A 22906-nucleotide genomic window follows, 5' to 3' on the forward strand; every position below is an offset into this window, starting at 1 on the left:
ATCTTTATGATTTAATAAGAAATACAGGGGAGGAGAACAAAATGTTTTCATTCAAAAATTCTCTGAATTTCTCAGTGTTAGGAGCTCTAATCAGAATTATGAAGGAGTTCTATTCATTTGATATTTTTATTGTTTGCATATATAGTTAGTTGGAGCCAAGTGTTGGCACAGGGTTTCTATTCTAAGCATCATGGTGAAATCGGATACATGTTTCAGCCCATGTTAAAGCTTGCTTTGGCAAATCAGTTTTTATTTTGAGATGTGGATCAATCATCTTCAATCCTTTTTACTCACAAATCAAGAAGAGTCAAAGGTTTTCAAATACACTTGCATGTTGCTGTTGGCACTTGATTTTAAAAAAAAGAAAATATCTTACTTTTGGTCTTTTTTTTACCATTCTTTCTCCAATCAAATCTTCTATTTTTTGTGCTACACCTAAATGCTCCCACTGGTCTACAAAAAAGTTTCCTTTTTAATACAATATAAACAAACAGAATATATGTTTTACTTCTATGACAAAGCTGACTTGAAGAAAAAAAAACTTGAAATGTTAGATATCCATTCTGAAATCCAGCCTGAATTTGACATGTGTGAAAAAGAATGACAGATTCAGAATTAGGAGGATATTCTTTTTTATTTCATGTTAAATATCATCCTTTTAGAATAGTTTTTTCAAACAAAATGAAAATGAATACATATTTCAGGGTGTCCTAAACTTGAGCTCACTTTCACAGATGAAGAAATTTTAATCTTGAGTTCATTTAGCTGTAAAAACTTCCAAAGGGCCTAACCTGAAAGTCCTAAAACGTTGGCACAAAGATCAGACGGGTTTGGTTACATGAAGCAACACAGAGCTTGGTCAATGAGGAAGGAGGACTCCAATTTACCAACCTCTGTGTTACCATGACAACAATGAAATAATAACAATTTCCAGCTTTTGTTTCAAATTGTGGTACCGTCCTACACACAATAGGCTGCAAATCAAATCTTTTTTTCTATATTCTTTGAAGTTGCTTGACTGTGACTGTAAAACATTTGGCACAAACTTTACTGTAAAACGTTTTAAGTGGGATGTGTGCATTAAAGTTAACATGAAGATTCTCTGAAAGGTGAATAGATGAAGAGGAAAAAAAGGCTCATTCTTTAACATCTGTGAAACACACAAACACACACACACACACTGTTCATGTATAAAGTACATACCTTAATATACAATAATGAATTCTCCCTGAGTGTTACTTCATAGTGTTTCCCAAACAACTATACTGCTCTGGGTGTATTCTAGCAGCCGACAATGCGACATTATAGCTCCTTCATTTTCATTCAGACAAAAGCAGCAAACCAGTACTATGATGAAATTAAAACCACACAATTAAAGAAGAGCAGAAATACATAGATGTGTTTTGGATGTGATAGAATACCAAAAATAAAAAAAATAATATATTCATTTAATCACTTACAAATAGTTCTCTTTTTATTACCCACCATTATCTTTAAATGAAATAGTCTTTTTGTCTGCTACATAACCTCGTCTGTATTAAGACGTGGATTCGGTCTTAGCTAACAGATAACGTCAATATATTTGCTCGTTTTCTTACTTCTTCGATAGTTTGACTCATGCATCCAAACTGCCCAGAATGAAGTCCCACACAGAATCTTTACAGCTCATCCCACTTTTCCAATGAAAATGTACTGTAGGATAGTCTCAGAAATGGTTAGATGATAGATTTTGATGGTTAATTAAGGTATAAAAACATTTTGAATGTTTTTTTAGACTGGCTAAAAAACTGAAGTAGTCCAGGGAAATTGACTAATACATCTGGCACAGGTTCTTAACACATCTTTTAGTCATCGTCAAAAACAGAAAAAAATAAAACGAAATGAGACAAAAATAACTGTGTTTTTTTGATAAATATTGGTGTATGTTTGTGCTTTAATGTTTGCAAGAAAAGAAAAAAAAAACAGCTTTAACAAAAGAACAAATATAAGGCACGATTTCAATCCTGTTGATTAAAAAACAGATACAACGTGGACTAAATTCTGACAACAAACTGGTCATCTAAATGCAGAATGTTATGGTCCAGACAGAAGATACTACCGTCGAAGAGTCCCAGGTCTTGATCTGAAAACATAAACACAAAAGTTCCACATTGTTTGTATTATTTAGGTGCAACTTCCTAACAAAATGTTTTTAAAGTCTCACTCCAACCATCTACTATAGTTGAAATGGGATTGAAATTTGCCTTTGAGGTGTGAGTCAGACCCACAACTCAGAGGTGAATTTCTAATAAAACACTGCAGCTCTGCAGAAATTACATCCTAAAAACAACAAAGGTTTTTTTTTTTTGGGGCTAAAAATGGCATAATCTTAATTAAAAAACCACTGGGAACTTTGAAAATAGTTCAAAAGATGATCAGAGAGGATCTATAAATGCTATCAGAATGACTGAAAGAAGTCATACGCAATACTTATTATGCTGCACTTTGTTGCACTCCATTTGATTCCATTTTCTTTTCATACTTGTATTTCATTGTTGTACATATTTTTGATTATTTAAAGTATTTTTTTAACCATTTTTTACCAGTCCAAGGCTGCTACAATTTCATTGTATAAATGTGTTCAATGACAATAAAGAATTCTAAATCTGTCATACAGCTTACCCAGGATATGGAGGAGGCGGGGCATCATGCTGGCCACTTCTTGCGATTGCCTGTTCATATGAGGGGAGGCCTGAAGCGTCTTCTATTTCCATTGAGAGTGTGGATGTTGGAGGAGGCCCAGGTTCCAGAGCCACCTCCTCCAGTCGTCGCATTATTAGCGAAACATTACTCCTCCTGGGCCTTGTTCGTATGGAACTGTGGGGAAAGCCGGTGTCAAAATAAAACCATTTTTTGTGACCTCATGCAGATGAATTTATAGTAGTGGAACAACAATGTACTATTAAAAAACACTAAAAACTTTGTATTACTTAATGCAGATTACATGGTAACATGTAATGACATGTATGGGATTAAGAAATTTCATTTAACTCAGAATAATTTGACATAGCTGAATCTTTTTCTTTTAATTATTCAAGTACTGTAAATCATTTTATTTTGTAGTTTGAAAAAATTGATTTCTTCCAGTTTTTCCACATTTTATGATTATAGTATTTTGAATTTTCATTTACAAAAAGAATTTGGACTGAAATACACGATCATCAGATGACAAATAAAGTTAAGGGGCTCATCAATGTTTAAAAGAGAAATCTAAAGATTCTATTTCTTTACTGAAAGGACCAAAACTTGTCCGTCAGACCAGGCGACATTTTTCTAATCATCTAGTGTACAACTGTTTCTCTGAACGTGTGCATTTAGAAGCAATCATCACAAACAACCCTCGAAAATTCTGGAAACTATTTTTTAAATAAATGTTATATATGCACTGAGGGATATGCAGGGTCCAAACAATCATTTTAAAGTTATCATATAAAAAAGGATTGGATTGAATGTCTGAGAAAATGAAACAGTTACAAGCTCTAAAGAGAAAGATTAGGGACGACACAAGAAATTCCTGGCCACCTCCTTTTCCTAAGCTACAATTTTGGACACCACAAAAAAATAAATAAATAAATAAATAAATGTGGATTTGTTGCAGAGGAGGGGGTTTAAAAATGTTGTAGAATTTGAGTCGACCCTCCCTCAACAATTTCAAGACACAGATTTTCGGGGCACAGATTCAAACCAGTATGTTACAAAAGTGGATTTTAAAAAAAGGATCTTTCTTCAATGCTTTAGTCAGAGTGATATTTATTATGTTTCTGGCCCTGCTACTCCCAAATTAAACAAGTCTGCATGTTTTAGGCCGTCTGTCACATTGAGAACACAACAATACTTTTTCAACTCAATGGTTCCATTTATATCCGGATGAATTCTATGTAAGGAATTCATGTTAAAGTACCGTAAGTACATTTTCCTAAATTAACTTACATTTAGCGGTAGTTGTGTCTCCGTTAATGGTAGCGCACACATAAATGTAGTTCACATGTTTGCATATTATGTCCAGTTTGGTTGTAAGTCTGTGTTTTTAGCAGGTCAGCAGAGTCCTGGTGTTCAGGTACAGACTGCTCCAAGTCAGTACACTTTGTCAGGCCCAGTAACAAACTTTGCACTGATTTTATCAGGATAAAGACCTGAATGGAAAAAAAAATTTGATGTTGAGCAGACCTTTTACTTTCAGTAAAATTAAAAGTGCAGTCATAAAATCCGCTAAGCACAAACAGTGCTCAGTATGTGTATTTCTAGAAATGTGCTGCTGCTTTCCACTAGTCCTTCTGTGCTTGTTAAGTGCTACTCTTATAATTTCAAGTTAGTTTTGTATTATGTGCAAACGTTCTTTTTTTTATTCACATCTTGTAGCAGTTTGAGGTTTCATTTAACAAAAAAGTGCATTATAAATGAATAACATTAACATTTTTTTCATGCAACTCAAAACTCTGAAAAAAACACTCCAGCTAACCTATTGGGAAACCCAAACCGTACTAAAAAGCAAGGATGGCCTGACTGGTTTGATAAAGAGTCAAGAATGATAACAAATACGAGTTCCAGCAAGTTGTTGTTGGAAAGCAAAATGTACAGCATGTGGCAGGAACAAAAACAAAAACTAAACCGCTGCTGCTCACTTTTGGTGAATCACACAGAGCAGTAACAACACATGACACGTTGCCACATTGTTATGCGCTTACCAGTACTCAGACAGCTAGGATTAGGAAATCAGCTTACAGACATCTACCATGTGATGTTTGATTCACGATTTCTGTCAGACTGTTTGCACTTGTATTAGCATTAATGCTACCTCATAAGACAAGACATAGGTGCAGCAAAACACCCTAAGGTGCTCGGTTCACACATCACAGTGAATTGGGGGGGAAAAAAGAGCATTGGGGATTTAATTAATGTAGTTAAGACTTTCTTTTTATCCTTTTATACACTTTCAATTAAATGGTCAAAATTGACTCATGAACTTAGAAACATCTGTCTTAACCATGATTAAATGGATAAAACTAGTAAACCAGAGGCACCTGAAGGATGCACACAGTAATACACTTCTTACCTTGCACTGCTTAAACCCCCTTTGTATTTTTTATGGCAGAAATACCAGGTTATGAGGGCGATGATAACGACAGCTACCGCTGTGGAAATTAGTGCCACCAAGAGAGCCGTCACATCAACTTTGGCCTGATTTGAGCCTCCACCTGCAGATCATCCCAAACAACAACAACAACAAAGAGAGCATGAGAGTACCGTTAGACATTATTTTTTTGATCCCTGAAGACCAACTGATGCAAAAATGCATCAAATCACTTCATCTCCAAAATTACCCTTGTAATGGAAATGAACCCTCTGCTGATATCCCTTTGTTTACTCCCTCTCCTGCTAGTTTACAGCCTCTCACAACCCCAACTCAGGAACGCAGGTTTAATCTTTCATTCTTATTTTGTTTATGTCCTCCACCATGAGAAAAATGCTACATGGAGGACATATATAAACATAATTAACAATATCACTGTGTTTTTGAGCATTTCTTTATTCAAATTGTGGTGAATCGGGAGCAGACAAAATAAAAGTGTTGTTTGAAAAAGTCTGTAGTTGTTACGTACAAACTACAATCAGCAGGCTGCAAGCTCCCTGCTCCACTCCATTCCGATATGTCCACTTCTGGACGACTAGATGCATGTACGTCTTTGTTTTCCTCGTCCGAGCTGGCATCTGGCTCCAAACTATACAGCTGGATAGCTCCAATATTGTTCTTCAATTTTGTTGCATCGCGAATGTTAGCTCGGGGTTGTGATGGGCTGTAAGCCAGCGGGGGCGAGTGTAAACAAAGGTGTAATGGGAAATGACTGCAGAGTTCTTCAGTGCCAACAGTCCCACCCAACTGAGAGGTGCATTTCTACCGACCTACTGCTGTTCTGCAGAAACTATGTCCTAGGAAGACAACGCAGGCTTTTTGATTCAGGCTAAAAACAGCATAATCATAATGAAAAGACCACTGGGAACACTTTTGCAATAGATCTAAAGATGATGGGAGTGGGTCTTTAACCTGGCATCTTGAAAACAAACATACAGCATCAAGGGGAATCAAATTGAGCCAACATCCAGTCAATGCAACAAACCACATAGTGAACATCTGGATAGCTTTATATTGATTATAGCCTTTAGTAGTAAATTTTTGGTTCAATCTGCATCCTCATCCTAGCCTGATTTTTAATCTATCCTGAGTGAATTGTATTATGTAATCCTGTGGGTGATGTTAGTGTTGTCTTACCGCTTGTGTATGTTTTCCAAAAATCATCCTAGAGGGGAAATAGGAAGAGAAAGGGGAGGCAGCATCAATATTAGCACTACAGAGTGAGCCCCCCCCCCCCCCCCCCCCCCCCGACTCCATGATTGAACGGCATCACTTAACTGTAGCTGGGATGTTTTCAAAGACCTCCCTCGCCTCCTCGTAATCGCAGATTTCCTCGTAGCATTCCCTCTCCAAATTTCCGGGAACGAATATCTCAAAGTCAAACCGGTTGAACAGCAGGTGGCGACCCAGGAACAGCTTCGCGTTCCCCTCATCCACGAACACTGCGATCGCGGGCGGACACGGTTAGACATCTGCGCGCGTGACACCCACAAATCCGTTCCGTGCCGTGTCCTTCCTTACCGTCGTCGTCTTGGGGTAGGGAGGGCGAGCTCCTCATGCAGGCCAGATGTCCACCGCTCAGCAGCTGAGCGAGTATCGACAGAAGAAACAACATGGCACGCACCTGCGCACCAGCAGCACTGCGTTAATAATTGACGGTACACTTAAAATAAATAAATAAAAACGCGAACCCTGCCTTCATAAAGCACAGCTCAAATACCAACAGGTTAACTCGACGACAAGAATAAAGCAGAAAGCGCGCATTCTTGTGTGTTACCCTACGACAGTACGTGTCGCATAGTCAACGGACAAAGTTCGTTTGCCGAAGTTCCCAAGAGAGTGACAGGTGTAACAGGAAGCGTCCCGTTTTGGTCACAAATATATACTCACCAATTTCTTTCTCCCAATAATAATCTTTTATCGTCCTTTAAAGGCAAAATAAAAAAATATTATGTATTAACTTGAAATGCCATCTTTCTTTTCGGAGACAGATCCCATCAGTTTTACTTACAACAGGTATTATAGGAGCTTCCCACTAAACTGAACTACCTGTCTTGCTTTGACCAATTATTTCCGCTGATCAGGATGACGTCACGACGGAGGCCACGCAGATGAGGTAGAAGCCCTTAGGCTGTCGTAACACCAGGTATTTCCCTTAAACACTCCTATTACTGTATGTGCTTGTGAATTATGCAATATTTTTCCTTTAACTACAGATAAACTTGGATATTTTCACATTTATCTGTTATCTACACGTTAGAAATATTACCAAATTAGGATTAATTTAGAAATTGACGAGGCATCTGTTTCATCCTATACTTCCCCAAAAACTATCATCATCCAACAGTTTTTGGAATTGATGTGCTATCTATATTATTTATTTGTTTCTTTAAAAAAAGGAAAAGAAAATAAAAAGTGTTTTTTTTAACTTTTTTTTGCTAAAGGAAACATCCATAAGAATTCCTTTAACCTACAAACATGGAAATATATATCCATCATATTGAATGAAAATCAAATAAAACCATTTCCTTGTGTGCATCCTTGACTGTTTTTTTCTCTTTTGCCTTTCCAATTGCTACGACGGTACGACGGAGTATTAGGGCCACAAAAAAAAAAAAAAATTATAGCCACCAAAAAAAAAAAAAAGTAAAATTACGAGATTTTATCTCGTAAATTTAGGAGATAAAAACTCGTAAATTTAGGAGATAAAAACTACGACGGAGTATTAGGGCCACCAAAAAAAAAAAATTAGAGCCACCAAAAAAAAAAAAAAGTAAAATTACGAGATTTTATCTCGTAAATTTAGGAGATAAAAACTCGTAAATTTACGACTTTTTATCTCATAAATTTACGACTTAAAATCTCATAAATTTACGAGAAAAAAGTCGTAGATTAAGGAAAAAACACCGAAGTTGTCCGTTTTTCGGAACCTAGCTTGAAGATGAAGTATGTGGAGCCTTTTGTGAAGCTTCATTTCCGGATTATTATAGGTTTAAAACAAAGAGATTCTGAACCTTTTGGCGACTCAAAATCAGATTATTTTCCGTGTAGCAGTCTTCCCGGGGTTCAGTGTCAGTAAAGCGGAGTTTAATATGTAAAATAAGGAGCTCAGAGACACGTTTGGGTGTAGACAATCGCTGCAGCCTTTATTCTCCTTTTCATTCACATATCCTGAAGTTCATTTGTCTCATTACGTCATGAACCTGTCATCCCAACACCAATGCGGAAGTAAACAGTGTTACAAACGCCCCCTTCTGCAGATGAAATGTCCCGTTTCAGCATAAAACAATAAAGAGGAATGAAAATAGTGTTTTATGTTAGCTTTGGAACGTTGAAAATGCCAAAAAAGTGCTCCTCCTTTTTTCAGACGTAGAGTCTTGTCTTTGGTGGAGGAAGAAAGGATTCAAGCGAACAGCTGCAGGGACACCGACGACGGCTTCATCGGGCTGCAGAGATCCTGCAAACCAACCATCAATAAATAAAACTTTAATGAATCGTAAATCAAACAAATGACCTTCCAGACATTTGGAACGTTATCAATAAACATTCAGCTCACCTGTTCAACAAAGTTTAGTCGGTCTGCTCTGCTGCTGCACGGCGTTCACCTGCTGCTCTGCATGCTCACTTCCACTGTAATCTCCTAAAATTACGACTTTTTTTCTCCTAAATTTACGAGTTTTTATCTCCTAAATTTACTAGATAAAATCTCGTAATTTTACTTTTTTTTTTTTTTGGTGGCTCTAATTTTTTTTTTTTTGGTGGCCCTAATACTCCGTCGTATCGTAGTACTGCAGCCAAAAGTAAAAAAAAACTATTAAAAAACCTTTTGAGGAAATTGAGTATTGATGCTTAAAAATTGGCTACAATAGTTATTCTAAATAACAATTCTCAAATGGCCAATTTGAATAAATAAATGGATAACATTAACCCTCGTTTTTTAGCTGTGTGTGGAGCATTTTGCCATTCAGACTAAATCAACATATAAACGTGCATGAATATAGTCTTTTCCACACCATAAACTGCATATTTTTACACCACATTTTGTGCCTGGAAAAAAAAAGTTGCGAAGAATCCCAGTATTATTTTGAGTTTTTAAAGTTTATTTTTGAATTTATTTTCTGCAAGTGCAACAATATTACATATATTACACAAGAAGATAGAAATATTGAAGTGAAGAGGATATTTTGTCTTATTTTGGAAACGTCATCTGCAGTTACAGTGTTTATGTTTCAAAGAGAGTTCTGTGAAACTTTGTGTTGTGTTTATATAAAGAAGCTGATAGTTTAAAACTAAACATTATCTTTTAGAACACTGGTCTGTGCTAATTGAAGCATGGAGAGAGCCCCAGTCATGCGTTTGACCAAATCTCTGGATCTTGGCACAGCTTCTGAATTTATCTGCAGGAATGTTGATGCAAAATAGTGGATAAAATTTAATTTCTGACTCCATGTAAGATGCATTGACTGTAATCAGTCAATGGTAAGACATATCAGGTTTTACAGAAATGTTAAGAAAAAAAACAACCAAAAAAGTCCCAAATAAAAAAATAATTCCTCAACATCAAAACAAAATGAAGCCAATTAAACTAAAGTACCTCTATCTGACCTTGATAAGGCAGGGTCAAGATTCTTTTATCAAATAAAGCTACCCAAAAATTCTGTCTCTTTAAAACATTAGATTCGACTGATATTTAACAAAACTGCTGCTTAAAATATAAGACAGAAATTAATCATCTATAAAATAATTTAGGAGACGTGAAGCAGGAAATGCTGAAAGTTAAAAATTGAGCCATTTCTTACTCAATGTGGCTTAAACTTGCAGGTGTTTGTGATGAGCTTTGGGACTCTCCGTGACCCCATGATAAGATCTGGAGACGCAGCGTTTCTGTGGGTAACCGGAGTGTGCAGTGAATCTTCACAGGCCACGATAGGAAAAACAACACGTAAAAGCGTCTACATCTCTGACGCCCCCTTTAATCTCTGCCAAATGTCTCGGGGCTGCACTACAATTATCAAATAGTGAGGCTGAACAGACGTCCAAAAGCCCAACACCAACGCTACTTGTAGCTGTGACTGATCATCCAGTAAATAGGCTCTGTGGATGGGGCTGGAACTAAACAGGGAAACGTCAGTGTTCTGCGTTTTGTCAGTTTGTGCAGGTTTCATCACAGCCTCAGATGGAGAGGGCTTACATGAACTTCAAATGTATTTATGTAGCCCAAGTTAGATATGAACAGATTTTCTCTGGAATGACACAAAAACATGTTCATTTGGCAAATCTAGTGGATCAGTTTGTCCTTGTACATCGGAGATTGTCAATCACCTGCAGGATCCCTGAACAGAAAATAACTTGAAACTTTTTAAAACTAATTTTATTATTTTTTGTTTCCCATTGTGCCAAGACTATTGAAGTGAACAATAATTGCTAGGTTTTTGACAAAGATATTTAGCTACTTTTAACAGCCAGTTTTCTAAGAAGACCTAAATAAGGGAAGTTAAAAAATAAATCTATTCCCCCCCCAAATTTTAGGCACACGAAGAGATGGTGAGTCATGTTAATAAAAGCTTAGTGGTATGTTAGTCCACCTGAAAGCTTCCAATCGCAGGGAATCAACCTCCACCAGAAATGTTTATATTGCAGTATTACAGCTGTGACCTCTGCAAACGGGGTCACGTTCAGTTCAAGTTACCGTATTCCTGTTCTCCGTTCCCAGACGGAGGACTTGCTGTTGAAAAACACTTATTACGAGTCACAGCTCATCCACTACACCACCATGTCATCTTCTAACTAAAGCCAGATGTAGAAATCCACAAGAGAACCATTTTCTCAGAAAAAACCCATCAATATTTATGTTCAGTTCATATAAAACATTATAATGCTAATAAAAGGTAATTGCTGTTTACTGCGTCACTTGCCTTTTAAAAACAACTCAATATTTTATCATGGTGCAATGTAAAAGAAATAAAAACAATCAAGTAATCTTCACTTTTCTTTTTATTGGCTGAATATAAAATATCCTGTTTCCAGTCACGGAATCTGAAAAGCAGTGAAGATGTAATGTTTTTAGTTAGCTGGTGGAACTAGGCAGAAGGGGACAGGGCTTGGAGGCTGGTCTTGACCGTTGCTAGGTTAGCTTTCCAGGAGGAGAGCTTTTCGTGCAGCTGCTGCCATTGCTGCTTGCCAAAGGTGCGATGTGTGCTGTGGCTGAGTGAGGGGACAGGAAAAGAGGTCACATATCACCACCAGATCCATTCTTTTCACAATCTAAACAGGTTGAATTACACAAATTAAAGAAGTCAACATAAATATAATGAATTATAAGTGGAAATAAGGACAAAAAATATATATATCCTCTAGGCCAATGGCTGCTTGGCTCCCCTTTAGACATGCAAAAATAAGTTGTATTTTATTACTTTAGCAAGTCATTATTTAAACAAGTAATCAGTAATCAGTAGTCAAGACAGAAAAAACACAACCATTTCATGTTAAATTGTTTGGAAGAGAATTTCTGAAATGTGTTTTTGTCCAATCAAGAAAAAGCACCACAATGTATCAGTTTGAATGAAAATCCTCATCAATATTGAAAAAATTGATTCAGCGCAGACATGTGGAAGGATTGAAATTGTAATCTTTGTTATCTTAGCAATAACATTTACCTCACAACAACCTTTCTCTGAGTCTGGTCAATTTTGCAGTACACCATTTTGGTCCGAACAGCTAAAAAAAGAAAGACAGAAAATAAGAAAGGCAATTATCATCAACTAAGATTTGTTTTTCCAAACATGGATCTTAGTGAAACAAGTTAAAAATGACAAAAGTATGAGAACTGACGTGCAGGTTAGGGGGTATTTCAAGATGCCGGAAAGTCAAAAATTCAGAATTCATGCACTGTTAGCCCCTGACTGCCATCTTTTTTTAATGGCTCATTTTAACTTGGAGGGAGAAAAAATATATTTAATCAGAAGTAGGGGTGTGACGATAACCGCATCACCGCAGGTTTTTTTTTTTTGAAAGTTCTGCATATGGTGCGTGATTGGAACTATAATAAACACATTAAACACATTCATCTTTGCTGATAATATACTTTTTCTGCTAGTCCTGTGTTCAGAATTGAAGGGTTTCTGGGGGAAACATTTTATTACTGTTCTCCTTCACTCCCTGCGCCGCGCCTCTCACTCCCTCTTAGAGCCCGCTCCCTCTACTAACACACACACACACACACACACACACACACACACACACATGAGCGCGGTTTCAGAAGCACACACACATCCTCATTCTACAACAGAAGTTTCTGTTTCGCGAGGAAATACGACAAATTTACTGCGTTCTAATTATTCATTTCCATTGTATTCATTTCCATTACAAGCTGCGTGCGTTCTTGAGTGCACGACACGGCCGCCTGGATTTTTGTGTGTGTGTGTGTGTGTGTGTGTGTGGGGGGGGTAATCCCACACCGTCACAGCTCTATTCACAAGATTTAAAAACAGATCATTTTCTGCTATGTTCACACCGAGTTCATGTTATGCGGTTCCATGAACACGCACTCAGCCCGTGGCAGTCACACCAAACCAGCACCAGACAAGCGGGGAGGGGCTTTTCTGATTTTCTACTGCTCACAAGCGCATGTCTGCCATAAACAGTTGTCGCAAAATGTCAAAGCGGTGTAAATCTTCTGAATCTCGCTCCAGACTATTTCTCTAACAGCTCTATTCCATATATGAAAGACTTGGTGTCGGTGCCGGTTTTTGATATAGGCGAGGTGGGCGGTGGCCCAGGGCGGCACTTTATAGGGGGCTGCATTTTCCGTGCCCGTTGAGTTACACACAATATATTACTAAATTCAAAGAGGCAACTTTGAGCTTTTATTTTTAAATGTCTGCTGCAGCCGGCACTTTGCGCTCTTATTTTGACACATCAGACTCTTAACATCGCACCCATGTCTTCATCCTCTCCCCTCTCCACACTTATGGTGCAAAAAAAAGAACAAAAAAAAAAAGATGAAATAACTCAGAGTGAAACAACGTAAAACAGCCACATGAAAAGGAATTAGGCAGAAGAAACACCCGTGCTCAACCCAATTTTGACCAAAGCAGGCAATGGGGATTCTTTCCCACAATTCCCTGCTCCGACATAGCAGATCTGACGTGCACGTGACCACCGCCCTCTGCTGCAAGACACTTGCGCCCAGACCTCTTTGCGGTAGTTTTTGGAACATAAGTCAAAAAACTCGAGAGGGGGACGCAACTCACTGGTGGCTGGGTGAATCACACCAACAGGTAATTGGGAGTATTTTTCACTCTAACAATCAACTCTGGGCCGCAGCTGCGCCTCCCGTCATAGAGACGGAGCCGCGTGTGTCAGAGGGAAGGGGAGGGGTGGTGGGCGCAGACCATTTTTTATGGATTGAGGTTTTTTGGAAGATGTCTACTGTTGGTGTTGCACAAAATTAGGGAAATGCCAAATATTTTTGGAATAATCCCACTGATGAGTTCTATGATTTAGTTTTTAGTGTTTTATAAGACCTAAAAATAGTATTCACAATACATTTTTTTTAGATCTAATCCCTCTGATATGTTTCACAAAGACACACACAGGATGTCACACACCAAGAAATTATTGCTAAAAATGAAGCAGGAGTCCAGCTCTAAATAAAATGCACTAAAAAATGATAAAAGAGCAAAGAAAAAGGAATTGTTTGATTTGTTATATCTTATTATTATTTCCGGGCTCTCTTTGTTTTGTTCTGCAGCATGTTCATATTTGTATAATTTTGACAGAATATGTTTTTATGGAGAGCAAAATATAAGTTATTTAAGGTTTAACTTGAGTTACTCTGGATTAATGGTCCTGTTTTTATTCATATTTATGTTCAAAAAGTATAGTTTAAAAGGTTTAAAAGCTTAGCGTTAGTGTGTTCAGTAAATGTTTATCTTCTTCTGCCCAAAACCTTAAGCGTGTTTTTAATTTAGGCCCCTGTGTGACTGAGTTTGACACCCCTGTAATATGAGTCAAGAAAATTCTTGCATTTTTTGTGTAAAATGGAAGGTAGGGAACAGGAATTTTTTATGTGTGCGGGGGGTGGTTGGCTGGTAGGGTTACTCGCCCAGGGAGTAAGTTAGTGTAGAACCGCCACTGCTTGGTGTCATAGCATCCTGGTCGGGCACAAAGCCCGAATATTAGTGCCTCTGCCATGATCATGTTTACAACAGCTGGCACCCTTGTGTTTTGAAAAGGATGCTGTACAGCCTTCATAAAATGTTTCCTTTAACTTATCATGGTCAAAAGACGCCATTTCAGCAACTAAATGCTAAAATGTTAGAGGTTTCTGAGGTTAGTATTACCTCTTTCATATTTTAGAAGTCTTGTAGTTTTATTGCTCAACTGTTTTTCCATTAACCCTTCAACATGGAGATTTTCCCCGGCTACACCTAAATAACTCTTTGACTCTGACATATTGCTCTTTAACCTTTCACAAGATCAACGTGAATCAGCTGATTCTGACGTGGAGTAAAGCTGCTTTGCATTTCAGCTTCGCACAGATATGCAGCCTCCTTTCTCCGCTTCAGAATCTGCTGGAATTACGTTAATTGCGAAAACAATTAAAGAGTTATGGTAGTCGAAAGAATGTAAACACTGGAGCTAAAGTTCTGGTGCTAAAGGGTTAACTTTGCAACATTGATAGCAGAAAAAGACGTTTTTAAGTAGGATTTTCTGCATACGGACCCCACTAATTGCACAATAGTGAACAATTAAAATGACAAACATTAAATATTCAATTAAAATCCATTAATGAACAGCCTGACTGAATGTGAACAGTGGAAAGTATCCGTACCATCGATGACGAAAGCCTCAACGTCCTCCGCTCCAACCTGCAGCTCCTGCTGCATGGTGTCAAAGGAGATCTCCTTGAATTCCACCGCCATGCCCATGAATGTAAGCAGACGCATCTTGGCCATGTTTTGCTCATGAGAGAGACCTGAACGTGCAGGGATCATTGAACACAGAACAGTCACAGTCAGTTACTCTGCACTCAGGGAGTTTCCCAGTAATAATGAATTGCCTGTTTAGGAACAGGCAGGGAATCAACTTTCTAAAACAAACAGCACTCCATTTTGTCTGTTTTGAGAGCCCACCCCCCTCTTACACACACTTTAATTACATCTAACGCTTCGTTAATGAGAAAATAATACATGAGCTGCTGACAACACACGCTGCAGGAAAAACACAAAGAAAGTCCAAGCCCTTGAGAAAAAGTTTCTTAATTCCACACACCAGTTGCACATTTACACACAACACCAGCAGTTAATAATTTATTAAACCATAAACCATTGTTCTGTTAACATAAAGGAGACACAAAACCCCATTTCTACTTACCGAGCGACTCAATGAAATCTTTGTTGTTCTGGTAAAATTTGACATATGCCGCCAGTTTTGCACTCACAAAGATAGTTAAAAGCTGAAAAAGCAGCAAGAAAAAGAGAAAAATATATTTCATGAAATGTGCAAAACATTAGATAATTGGTGTACTTCAATATACTTCACTAAATTCAGACTAGGATTATGAGACACACCACTAAGATCAACTTTCTTCATCTTATCCTTCTGAATTTTGAGACTGGTACAAAGCCGATTGATCATTGCTGTCAATCATATACCCAAACCATACAGGTTTGAGTTTAAAAGCTCTGAAAAAGCTAAATTGACTTCTAACTAGGGATGGGCAATAAATTGACAATGATTAAATCAAATTCCCCCTTTATGGAAATGTATATTTTGGGAAAATATGTATTTCCCCCCCCCCAGCATCCTGCTCTCTTGGACTTTCCATTGTTTGGGGTAAGGTCAGCCTGCATCGTCTGTCACAACGTGCAGACGTTTAAATGGCCACCAGCAAAGTAGAGCTTGTTGCCAAAAAAAGAACAGTTTCCTTAGTTTTACAAAACTGGCTTTGTTTGGCAACTTCAGACTTGGAGCAACAAACCAACCGCTGCAAATTCTGTTAGAAGGCTGTGGCTACCAAACATGTGAGAATAACAAATTTGTTTCAAACAGAGGCCCTCTGTCAAATATGAGAAGTGTTAAAAAGATGTTGAAGCTAGCAGCAGCTCACTAAACACTTCCAATGTTATTTTACAAGTTTTTATTATGATGCTTTTTGGATTCAAGTCAACTTCCAAACGAGATGTTTTAGAAAAAATAGTTTTTTTTAGATATATCCTGATATTTGTAATTTTTGTTTAAGATAGTAAAATTAGGGAGATAAAACTTGACTCATATCAGAAATTGAATTTGGTGTGAAAAAATAAGATCTAAAATATTTTTTTAAAAATCAGATTTTTATTTTAAGCCATATTGCCCTGCCCTACCTCTAACACATACCTAAATTAAAAGGATTACAATAAACATTTCCACCAGTCCTGTATTTCCTTTCATAGGAACTTCAGGAACACTCACATCATGGATGAGTTCTCCCTCTAGAAAGCGAACGGGTTTCAGGGTCAGCAAGTGGTCAAACAGGAAGGTGTTGGGATCTTTAAGAGCACGGACGATGCACCTGCAAAAAGTATGGAGACAAGTGTGTCATCGTTTTTTAAAGGATAATGTTGAAAGACAACAAAAGTGTCTATTGTGTGTGAGTACCTGTGCGCATCAACACGTGCTTGTGAAGCATTGTCTTCTGTGTAACTCCCCAGCAACTCAACCATGACTTTAGCTGCAGGCTCACTGCAAAAAAGATGAAAAACCTTTAAAATCCATTAGCAGGAATACACGTAAACATATTTAATGCTATTTGGCAATTAATAAAACACATTGAAAAGACCAAAAATCCTTCTTTAAAAATCCTATGCATAATGCACTTACCTTTTTTTACAATCAACCAAAGCCTCATACACCAGCCTCAAGAGTGTATGCTTCTTCTCTGTGTTTAGGTTCCAGTCAACAATCCACTTACGCACCTAAAGAGGGTCAAAAACCACATAAAATCAGCTGAGAAAAACATACTGAAACCTATAAATATGTGGGGGGAAAAAAAGTTAAGAGAGTTCTTTTACATATTTGGTTTGGGGGAGAAAAACACACTAAGAGATCCTAATAGTGTTTTAAGTAAATATACCTGATCAAGATCAGTAGGAATGAAGGAGATGGCATTACAGGTGGCCGCCACTTTGATGAGGCTGCAGAACACGGTGTATCTCACTGGAGTATTCTCATCCATGCCATGGAACAGGTTACTTAGGCTGTAGCGGTCCATAAAAGACAACAAAGAGCGTTCAGACTAATTTCTCTTAATATTTACCTTCAAAAAGGTATTTTTAAATTAGCATGATATAAAACCGATACAAAAAGACTCACAGCTGCAACCTAAGAGAGGGCCTCTCTCCTTCACGGAACTTCACCAGTTTCTCACACAGACTCTCAATGAGAGCCTCCTGCTTATCTGTTTCAAGGATCAGCAGCAGAGACACGATGCTGTTCATGACACTCTCTACATCTGGAGAGAAAGACAGAAGACTTTCAGGGATGGCAACTAACTATGTCTGTTGAACAGCTGAAGGTGAGACACGGTATGTCCATTATTCAAAAGCATTATTCCTTTTTCAATTAATATAACCTATCTACACACACACACACACACAAATTCTATTGTACACCATGATGAAGTTTAAAGGTCGCTGTACCTTTATCATCATCTTTGAGGCATACATCACAAGCCTCAATGATCTGAGCCAGATCAACATGAAGTCCTCCTTCAGCATTCTCCTCTGAGATTTCTGCTCCTTTGGATTTGATATAGGCTCTCAGCTCTGATGCCTGTAACATTATATGGAAAAAAATTTTTTATGTATAATTTAAAAAAACTCATTGTATTTAAACGTCAATTAATCAGTTAATATATGGAGATTTTTCAAAAGAAACCAGATGAAGCAACACTGACTTTATTCAAAAAGTATCTAAACAAATACATACACACTCTTTACAAAATTATTTTTTTTTAACAGTATTTAATTGTTTAATAGACGATTGCCAGTTCTCTTTGCTCCTCAAGCAATTCAAGACACAACGCACAAATAAAAAAAAAAAATATTTACACAACGTAAGATCAAATTAAGAGCAAAAGAAAACGCAAATGTTTATTATTATTCCCAACACGATGACAGACACTTTAGCAAACATAGGGTAAGATACTAACTTAGCATTGTAGCTAACTCGTTCGCTACGTTGACTGGCTAAAATATTGTTGTTGTTTTTAAACATATCAAAACGACAACAATGCACTGAGATTCCTTCATGTTAAGTATCAGACCTGATCTTCTTCGGTTATGTCGATAAAAGCTGGAACGCTCATTGTTAGTGATGTTGTGAGCCTGAATGATGAAATCCACGCTCTCACCAAAGCCGAGAAACGGAAAAAGACAGAGCAGCGCTTCCGGTGCAGGCGTGTTCTTCCGGGTTATGGTGTTAAAGACTTTTTTCCCCCAATAAACTTTATTGCACATTTTTAAATTTACAGAAATTCACATTCAGTTGCACAATAAAGAAACAATTGCAAACATGGCGTTAAAGACGCCCTAAAGGTTATTTTATTTTATTTTAAAATTTATTTTACTTTATTTTATTTGTGAAACGACTTGCATTAGGAAATAATGATTAAGTCATTTTCATTTTAAAATGTTTTTATGTTTCACATAATTTCATAAATGTTCAATTTCATAAAAGTAAAGTTATACATAGTAAGCCATGTCCCATTGTTTCAATTAAATAAATAGAGTTATATATTTCGACTACTTTCAAAAGTTCTAACCCCAAAGCTAAAATGTGCAATACTGTGGTTAGTAGTTCAATTCAATTAATTTGGCTTCTACTGCTCTCCTCAACAGGTGCCAGATAATATATGTATTTTTTAAGTCATTAGCCTAAAAGTTTGATGAATGTCTAAAAACTGTAGCTTTCTTTAAGTTAGTCTTAAGTACAGTTTACCAATTTCAAAATACATTGCCTATGTGGAGGGGGGGGGGGGGGTCTTTTTTCAAATTCTAATTTCAAATTTTTATTTATCAGCAAGAAGAAAGTTAGAACTTTTAAGTAGGCCTAATTAATACTTTTAAGATCCTTCAGTTTTTGGAAGTGGATAGTTGAGAGACAACTCATCTATCTTATTTAGCAGTCAGTGTAACATTGGATCATAGACTGTAAAAATTGGATCAAAAAAAGCATGGTAGAAAGTATATTTTAAATAATTGTGAAATTGTAACAGTTTAAATGTATCGGATTTTAATTTAAAAGTATATAGAATGAGGCAAAAATTAAAAGCTAACTTTAAAAACTTTGTATTTCCAGATAATTAAATGTTGACTCATCAAGTAAAAGGGGACATTGCTATGGTAGAAGTCTGTTGGGCAACAGCACAGCATTCACAGTTGTTGATGAAAAACAGAGATATGAACACGACTGGATTGGTTGTAGTATCCAGACTGTGGATATTTTCAAATACTTGTTGGCTGATTACAACATTCAAAAAGTTATTCAATGCTTTTGTCTTTATTTAAGACACAACAAGCCCCCTGATTTTGGAGTTAATAATGCATTGTTTGTAGTAAACAAATGCTTCACTTTGATATGCATCACCACTGCTTTACCAGCACTGCTTACAGCAAGGATTTTTGTTTTCGGTCCGAGTTTAGAAAACCATGATGCATTTATCATGGTTTTGGAGTGAGAGCTGACCTCAAGAGCCAATGCAGATTACCTTTCATGCAACCATCTGCTGATACCAGGGATGTGCGGATGTTGTTCTGCATCCCTAGATCCAGTGCTACAAAAAGTAGCATTCCAAAAACAGCAGTCCATCGCAGCTGAGTAAAACTCTTCTTTGAATTGAAAATGTACTCAAGAAAAAAATCAGTGTTGCAATAAAAAAATCTTTTAGGAGTACATTTTTTAGTAAATTACATGTATGAATTGTTACTATTTACTATGAAAATCCCAGTACTTTTATTCTCTAACTGTCAAATTTCTCTCTGGAAGATTAACTCTGCTGTCTTGGATTAAAATTACCTTCTGAACATGTTATCGTGTTTGGTTTGGACTACGCCTTTTGCTAGCCACCACAGAGGACCTGACCCAGGACTTTGCAAAACTAGAGATACTTTTAGTGTCAGAGGCCAACTGTCCTCCACCACATCCCTGCTGACCTGTGACTGCACGTGTTGGGCCTCTGAGCCAAATGGGTTCCTTAGGACGGCAGGTCACTTAGTGATTGAGGTGAACAGGGTAAGTGGAGCAAAAGGTCATTTTAAAACTCTGGAGTCAAGTTACTTTTGTTGTTGAACAGGCTATTAGTTAGTTTTTTTCCTCTCTTCCAAGCAGCACTTTCTCATCGCATTTGTTGGGGAAATGTGTACTTTGGGGATTCACTGACTTTGTGACATGAGCCGTGGCCTAATTCCTTAAAAGTCTGCTTGTCACATATTTCTTGTAGCACTTACAGTAAGGGAACTTAACACTGCTAGATTCATCACAATGTGCCCTACCTTAAAAAAAGTGTGTGCTAAGAGGAAATGGCTGATGGAGTGTTTCACCATAGGCCTCTGTTGATGCGTCATTCTGTTGGGAAGGCAAGCGCCTGGTACCAAATCCAACCTTCACTCTCTCCCTGCACTTGCAAACTGACATGACCAAGAATTTATAGTAGTTTTTCTCCACAAGTGCGCTTGTGTAACTCTTAGGCTTTATTAGTCTGATTAACAACTGTTGTCATGGACCTGGTGTATTTCAGATCTAGAGTAAGTGTTTTGTCCACTTTAAAACACGAGGTGCATGAAAGAGATTGCTTTTTTTTGTCTGTTTTTAGGGTTGTTTGGATTGTTGAAATTTAACAAGACATAATGTAAAAATGTACATAGGTTTTTGTCCACATTTTACCAAGAATCAAACACACAAGTAGAAATATTAACCTGTTAGTCTTTATTGTCCATTCATCACAAAAGGTAATATGTGAATATTTTGATAGCTATTTTATTATGAAAATGACCTTTTTCCTATGATTGAAAAACACGTTGGTTCTCAGTCTTCTCAGCAGTGCCACTCCAATCAAATAACAGATGTCAGTTAACAATTCTACGTGAAAATCTTTTGTGGACACATAAAACTAAATTGGAGTTCTATGGACTCTCTGCTTTTGCATTCTTGTATTTGCACTCAATGTTAAACTCAAGTAAGTTTGAAACAGAAGGGGTTTGATGCATATTTGCATCAATAGGCATCAAGGGGTTAAACATATTTCTCTTGTTTTGACTGCAATTTAAGTCCTTTTATGCATATGTTCTCCGTTGTGCACAGCTTTCCTCCCACACACTTTTTCCTGAAGTTGTGAAATAATCACATATTTTGCTTGGAAAAAAAATCACACTAAACCTAACTCAACAGGAAAACATCATCTTTTATGTCAAATACATGTTCCCATTAATGGTTTAAATATTCAAGTCAAATGAATGATAAGAATGGAGAAACTGTAGATATTTTACTCCATGGGGCACTTTCTAATGAAATTGTTAAAAAAAAAACAGTTTAAATGGGATATTTTTCCATGAGTCTGTCTTATTTTTTGTCATCCTACCTTCTTTTATTGAACATGTAGGTTTACTATCTACTACTACTTTCTTCACTGACCCTTTTTAAGTTAGAATTGGATCAGAAATGTAACACAGTCCTCTCCAACTCCTGGCAAACCGCTTCAAACTAACAAGTGATTTTCAGCAACTGGTCTATTCCAGTTTTCAGCCAACCAAATGGTGAACGGTCAGGTAAAAATGTGTCATGGTCATCCCCCAGCATGGCTGCCAACCCTTACACCGACCAATTGCCTGTTTCCCACCGTTCCGCCTGCCTTCACAATCTCTGAAAAATCCCCTCGCTCCAACTCATCTATCAGTCAGTGACCTTGTCAGGGTGCATTGCATGAGTAACCTCCCTATTTCCCTAGGTGGAGCAGATATCTTGTTAATTACTTTCAAGCTGGTTCAGTCTCCTCAGAAATGTGCATATAGTACAGTTGACAAATAAACAGAGATCCAGCAGGGGTTTGTCCACAGTGGTCCAGAACATTGCAAAATCCCACAGGACCAATCTAGTCCACAGCTGTGGAGGGATGAACTAGCAAATGCCATTTACTTTTTAATTTGTTTGTTAATTAACATGTACTCAACAACAAACCTTAATTTTATATGCCAATAGATAGTGATCAGTTCACTGAAGCACCTTTGTCTTTGAAAAACAAACTAACTGAATACTTGTGAAAATGTTCACAATTACTACTAAAATCAACATAGTATAATTACTGCTGGACATCGTCAAGATTGGTTATTTCACTAGTTCAGTGCAGTAAAGTTAGTTCTTCTCCGAAAGGTAGTGAGAATTTCAGCTCTTTTGGTGTGGCTCCCAACTCTTTTGGTTGCTAAAACGCTCCCAATTTCACTTCACATGTAACCTCATATTTTTGCCTAACTTATAGAATATCAACTGACGGAAAAAATCTTCAGGCTTTTATGTTTTTAGAACAAGCTTTGAGATTTAAAAAAAATATATATTTTCCTGTATTTCAAAAGTGGGTTTCTTGACTTTTGTGTTTTTTTTAACCATCCTTTTACTACCCCAAAACAAATTAGCAAAGTTCGGGTAACGCTTTCTTTTACAGTACAGTACTTACAGTGTACTTAAGTGGTATTTACATGG

General features: G+C 37.2%; 2 protein-coding genes across 4 annotated transcripts; both read right to left on the reverse strand.

The window, feature by feature from the left end:
* Positions 1-615: 615 nt before the first annotated feature.
* Positions 616-7294, reverse strand: prrg4 (proline rich and Gla domain 4). Of its 3 annotated transcripts, XM_011492019.3 has the most exons (8): positions 7182-7256; positions 7061-7095; positions 6692-6794; positions 6449-6612; positions 6308-6335; positions 5093-5234; positions 2662-2856; positions 616-2122 (listed from the first exon to the last, which is right to left on the reverse strand). In XM_011492019.3, the coding sequence occupies exons 3-8, from the start codon at positions 6783-6785 to the stop codon at positions 2095-2097; spliced, it is 651 nt and encodes a 216-aa protein (XP_011490321.1). In that variant the 5' UTR covers positions 6786-6794; positions 7061-7095; positions 7182-7256; the 3' UTR covers positions 616-2094. The 3 variants fall into 3 exon arrangements, with proteins under 3 accessions (XP_011490321.1, XP_004067277.1, XP_011490326.1); XM_004067229.4 differs by having other exon boundaries at positions 7061-7294; XM_011492024.3 differs by lacking the exons at positions 7061-7095; positions 7182-7256 and having other exon boundaries at positions 6692-7006.
* A 3852-nt stretch (positions 7295-11146) lies between these two features.
* On the reverse strand, positions 11147-18610 carry eif3m (eukaryotic translation initiation factor 3 subunit M). Its single transcript, XM_004067230.4, has 11 exons — positions 18480-18610; positions 17854-17986; positions 17528-17666; positions 17289-17412; positions 17036-17130; positions 16814-16897; positions 16628-16727; positions 15548-15629; positions 15006-15149; positions 11827-11887; positions 11147-11374 (listed from the first exon to the last, which is right to left on the reverse strand). Exons 1-11 carry the CDS (start codon positions 18519-18521, stop codon positions 11251-11253), a joined length of 1128 nt encoding a protein of 375 aa, XP_004067278.1. The 5' UTR covers positions 18522-18610; the 3' UTR covers positions 11147-11250.
* Positions 18611-22906: the final 4296 nt, after the last annotated feature.

This window comes from Oryzias latipes, chromosome 3, assembly GCF_002234675.1.
Source record: "Oryzias latipes chromosome 3, ASM223467v1".
Taxonomy (NCBI): domain Eukaryota; kingdom Metazoa; phylum Chordata; class Actinopteri; order Beloniformes; family Adrianichthyidae; genus Oryzias; species Oryzias latipes.

Coding starts and splice junctions, on each gene's coding strand:
- eif3m (XM_004067230.4), bottom strand. CDS start 18,521: ATGAGCGTTCCAGCTTTTATCGACATAACCGAAGAAGATCAG. Junction 16,728..16,813: donor GCACGTGTTGATGCGCACAG/GTACTCACACAC, acceptor TACTTTTTGCAG/GTGCATCGTCCGTGCTCTTA. Junction 11,375..11,826: donor CAGAGAAAGGTTGTTGTGAG/GTAAATGTTATT, acceptor CCCCTCACTCAG/CCACAGCACACATCGCACCT.
- prrg4 (XM_004067229.4), bottom strand. CDS start 6,785: ATGTTGTTTCTTCTGTCGATACTCGCTCAGCTGCTGAGCGGTGGACAT. Junction 6,613..6,691: donor CCTACCCCAAGACGACGACG/GTAAGGAAGGAC, acceptor CCGCGATCGCAG/TGTTCGTGGATGAGGGGAAC. Junction 6,336..6,448: donor TTGAAAACATCCCAGCTACA/GTTAAGTGATGC, acceptor TTTCCCCTCTAG/GATGATTTTTGGAAAACATA.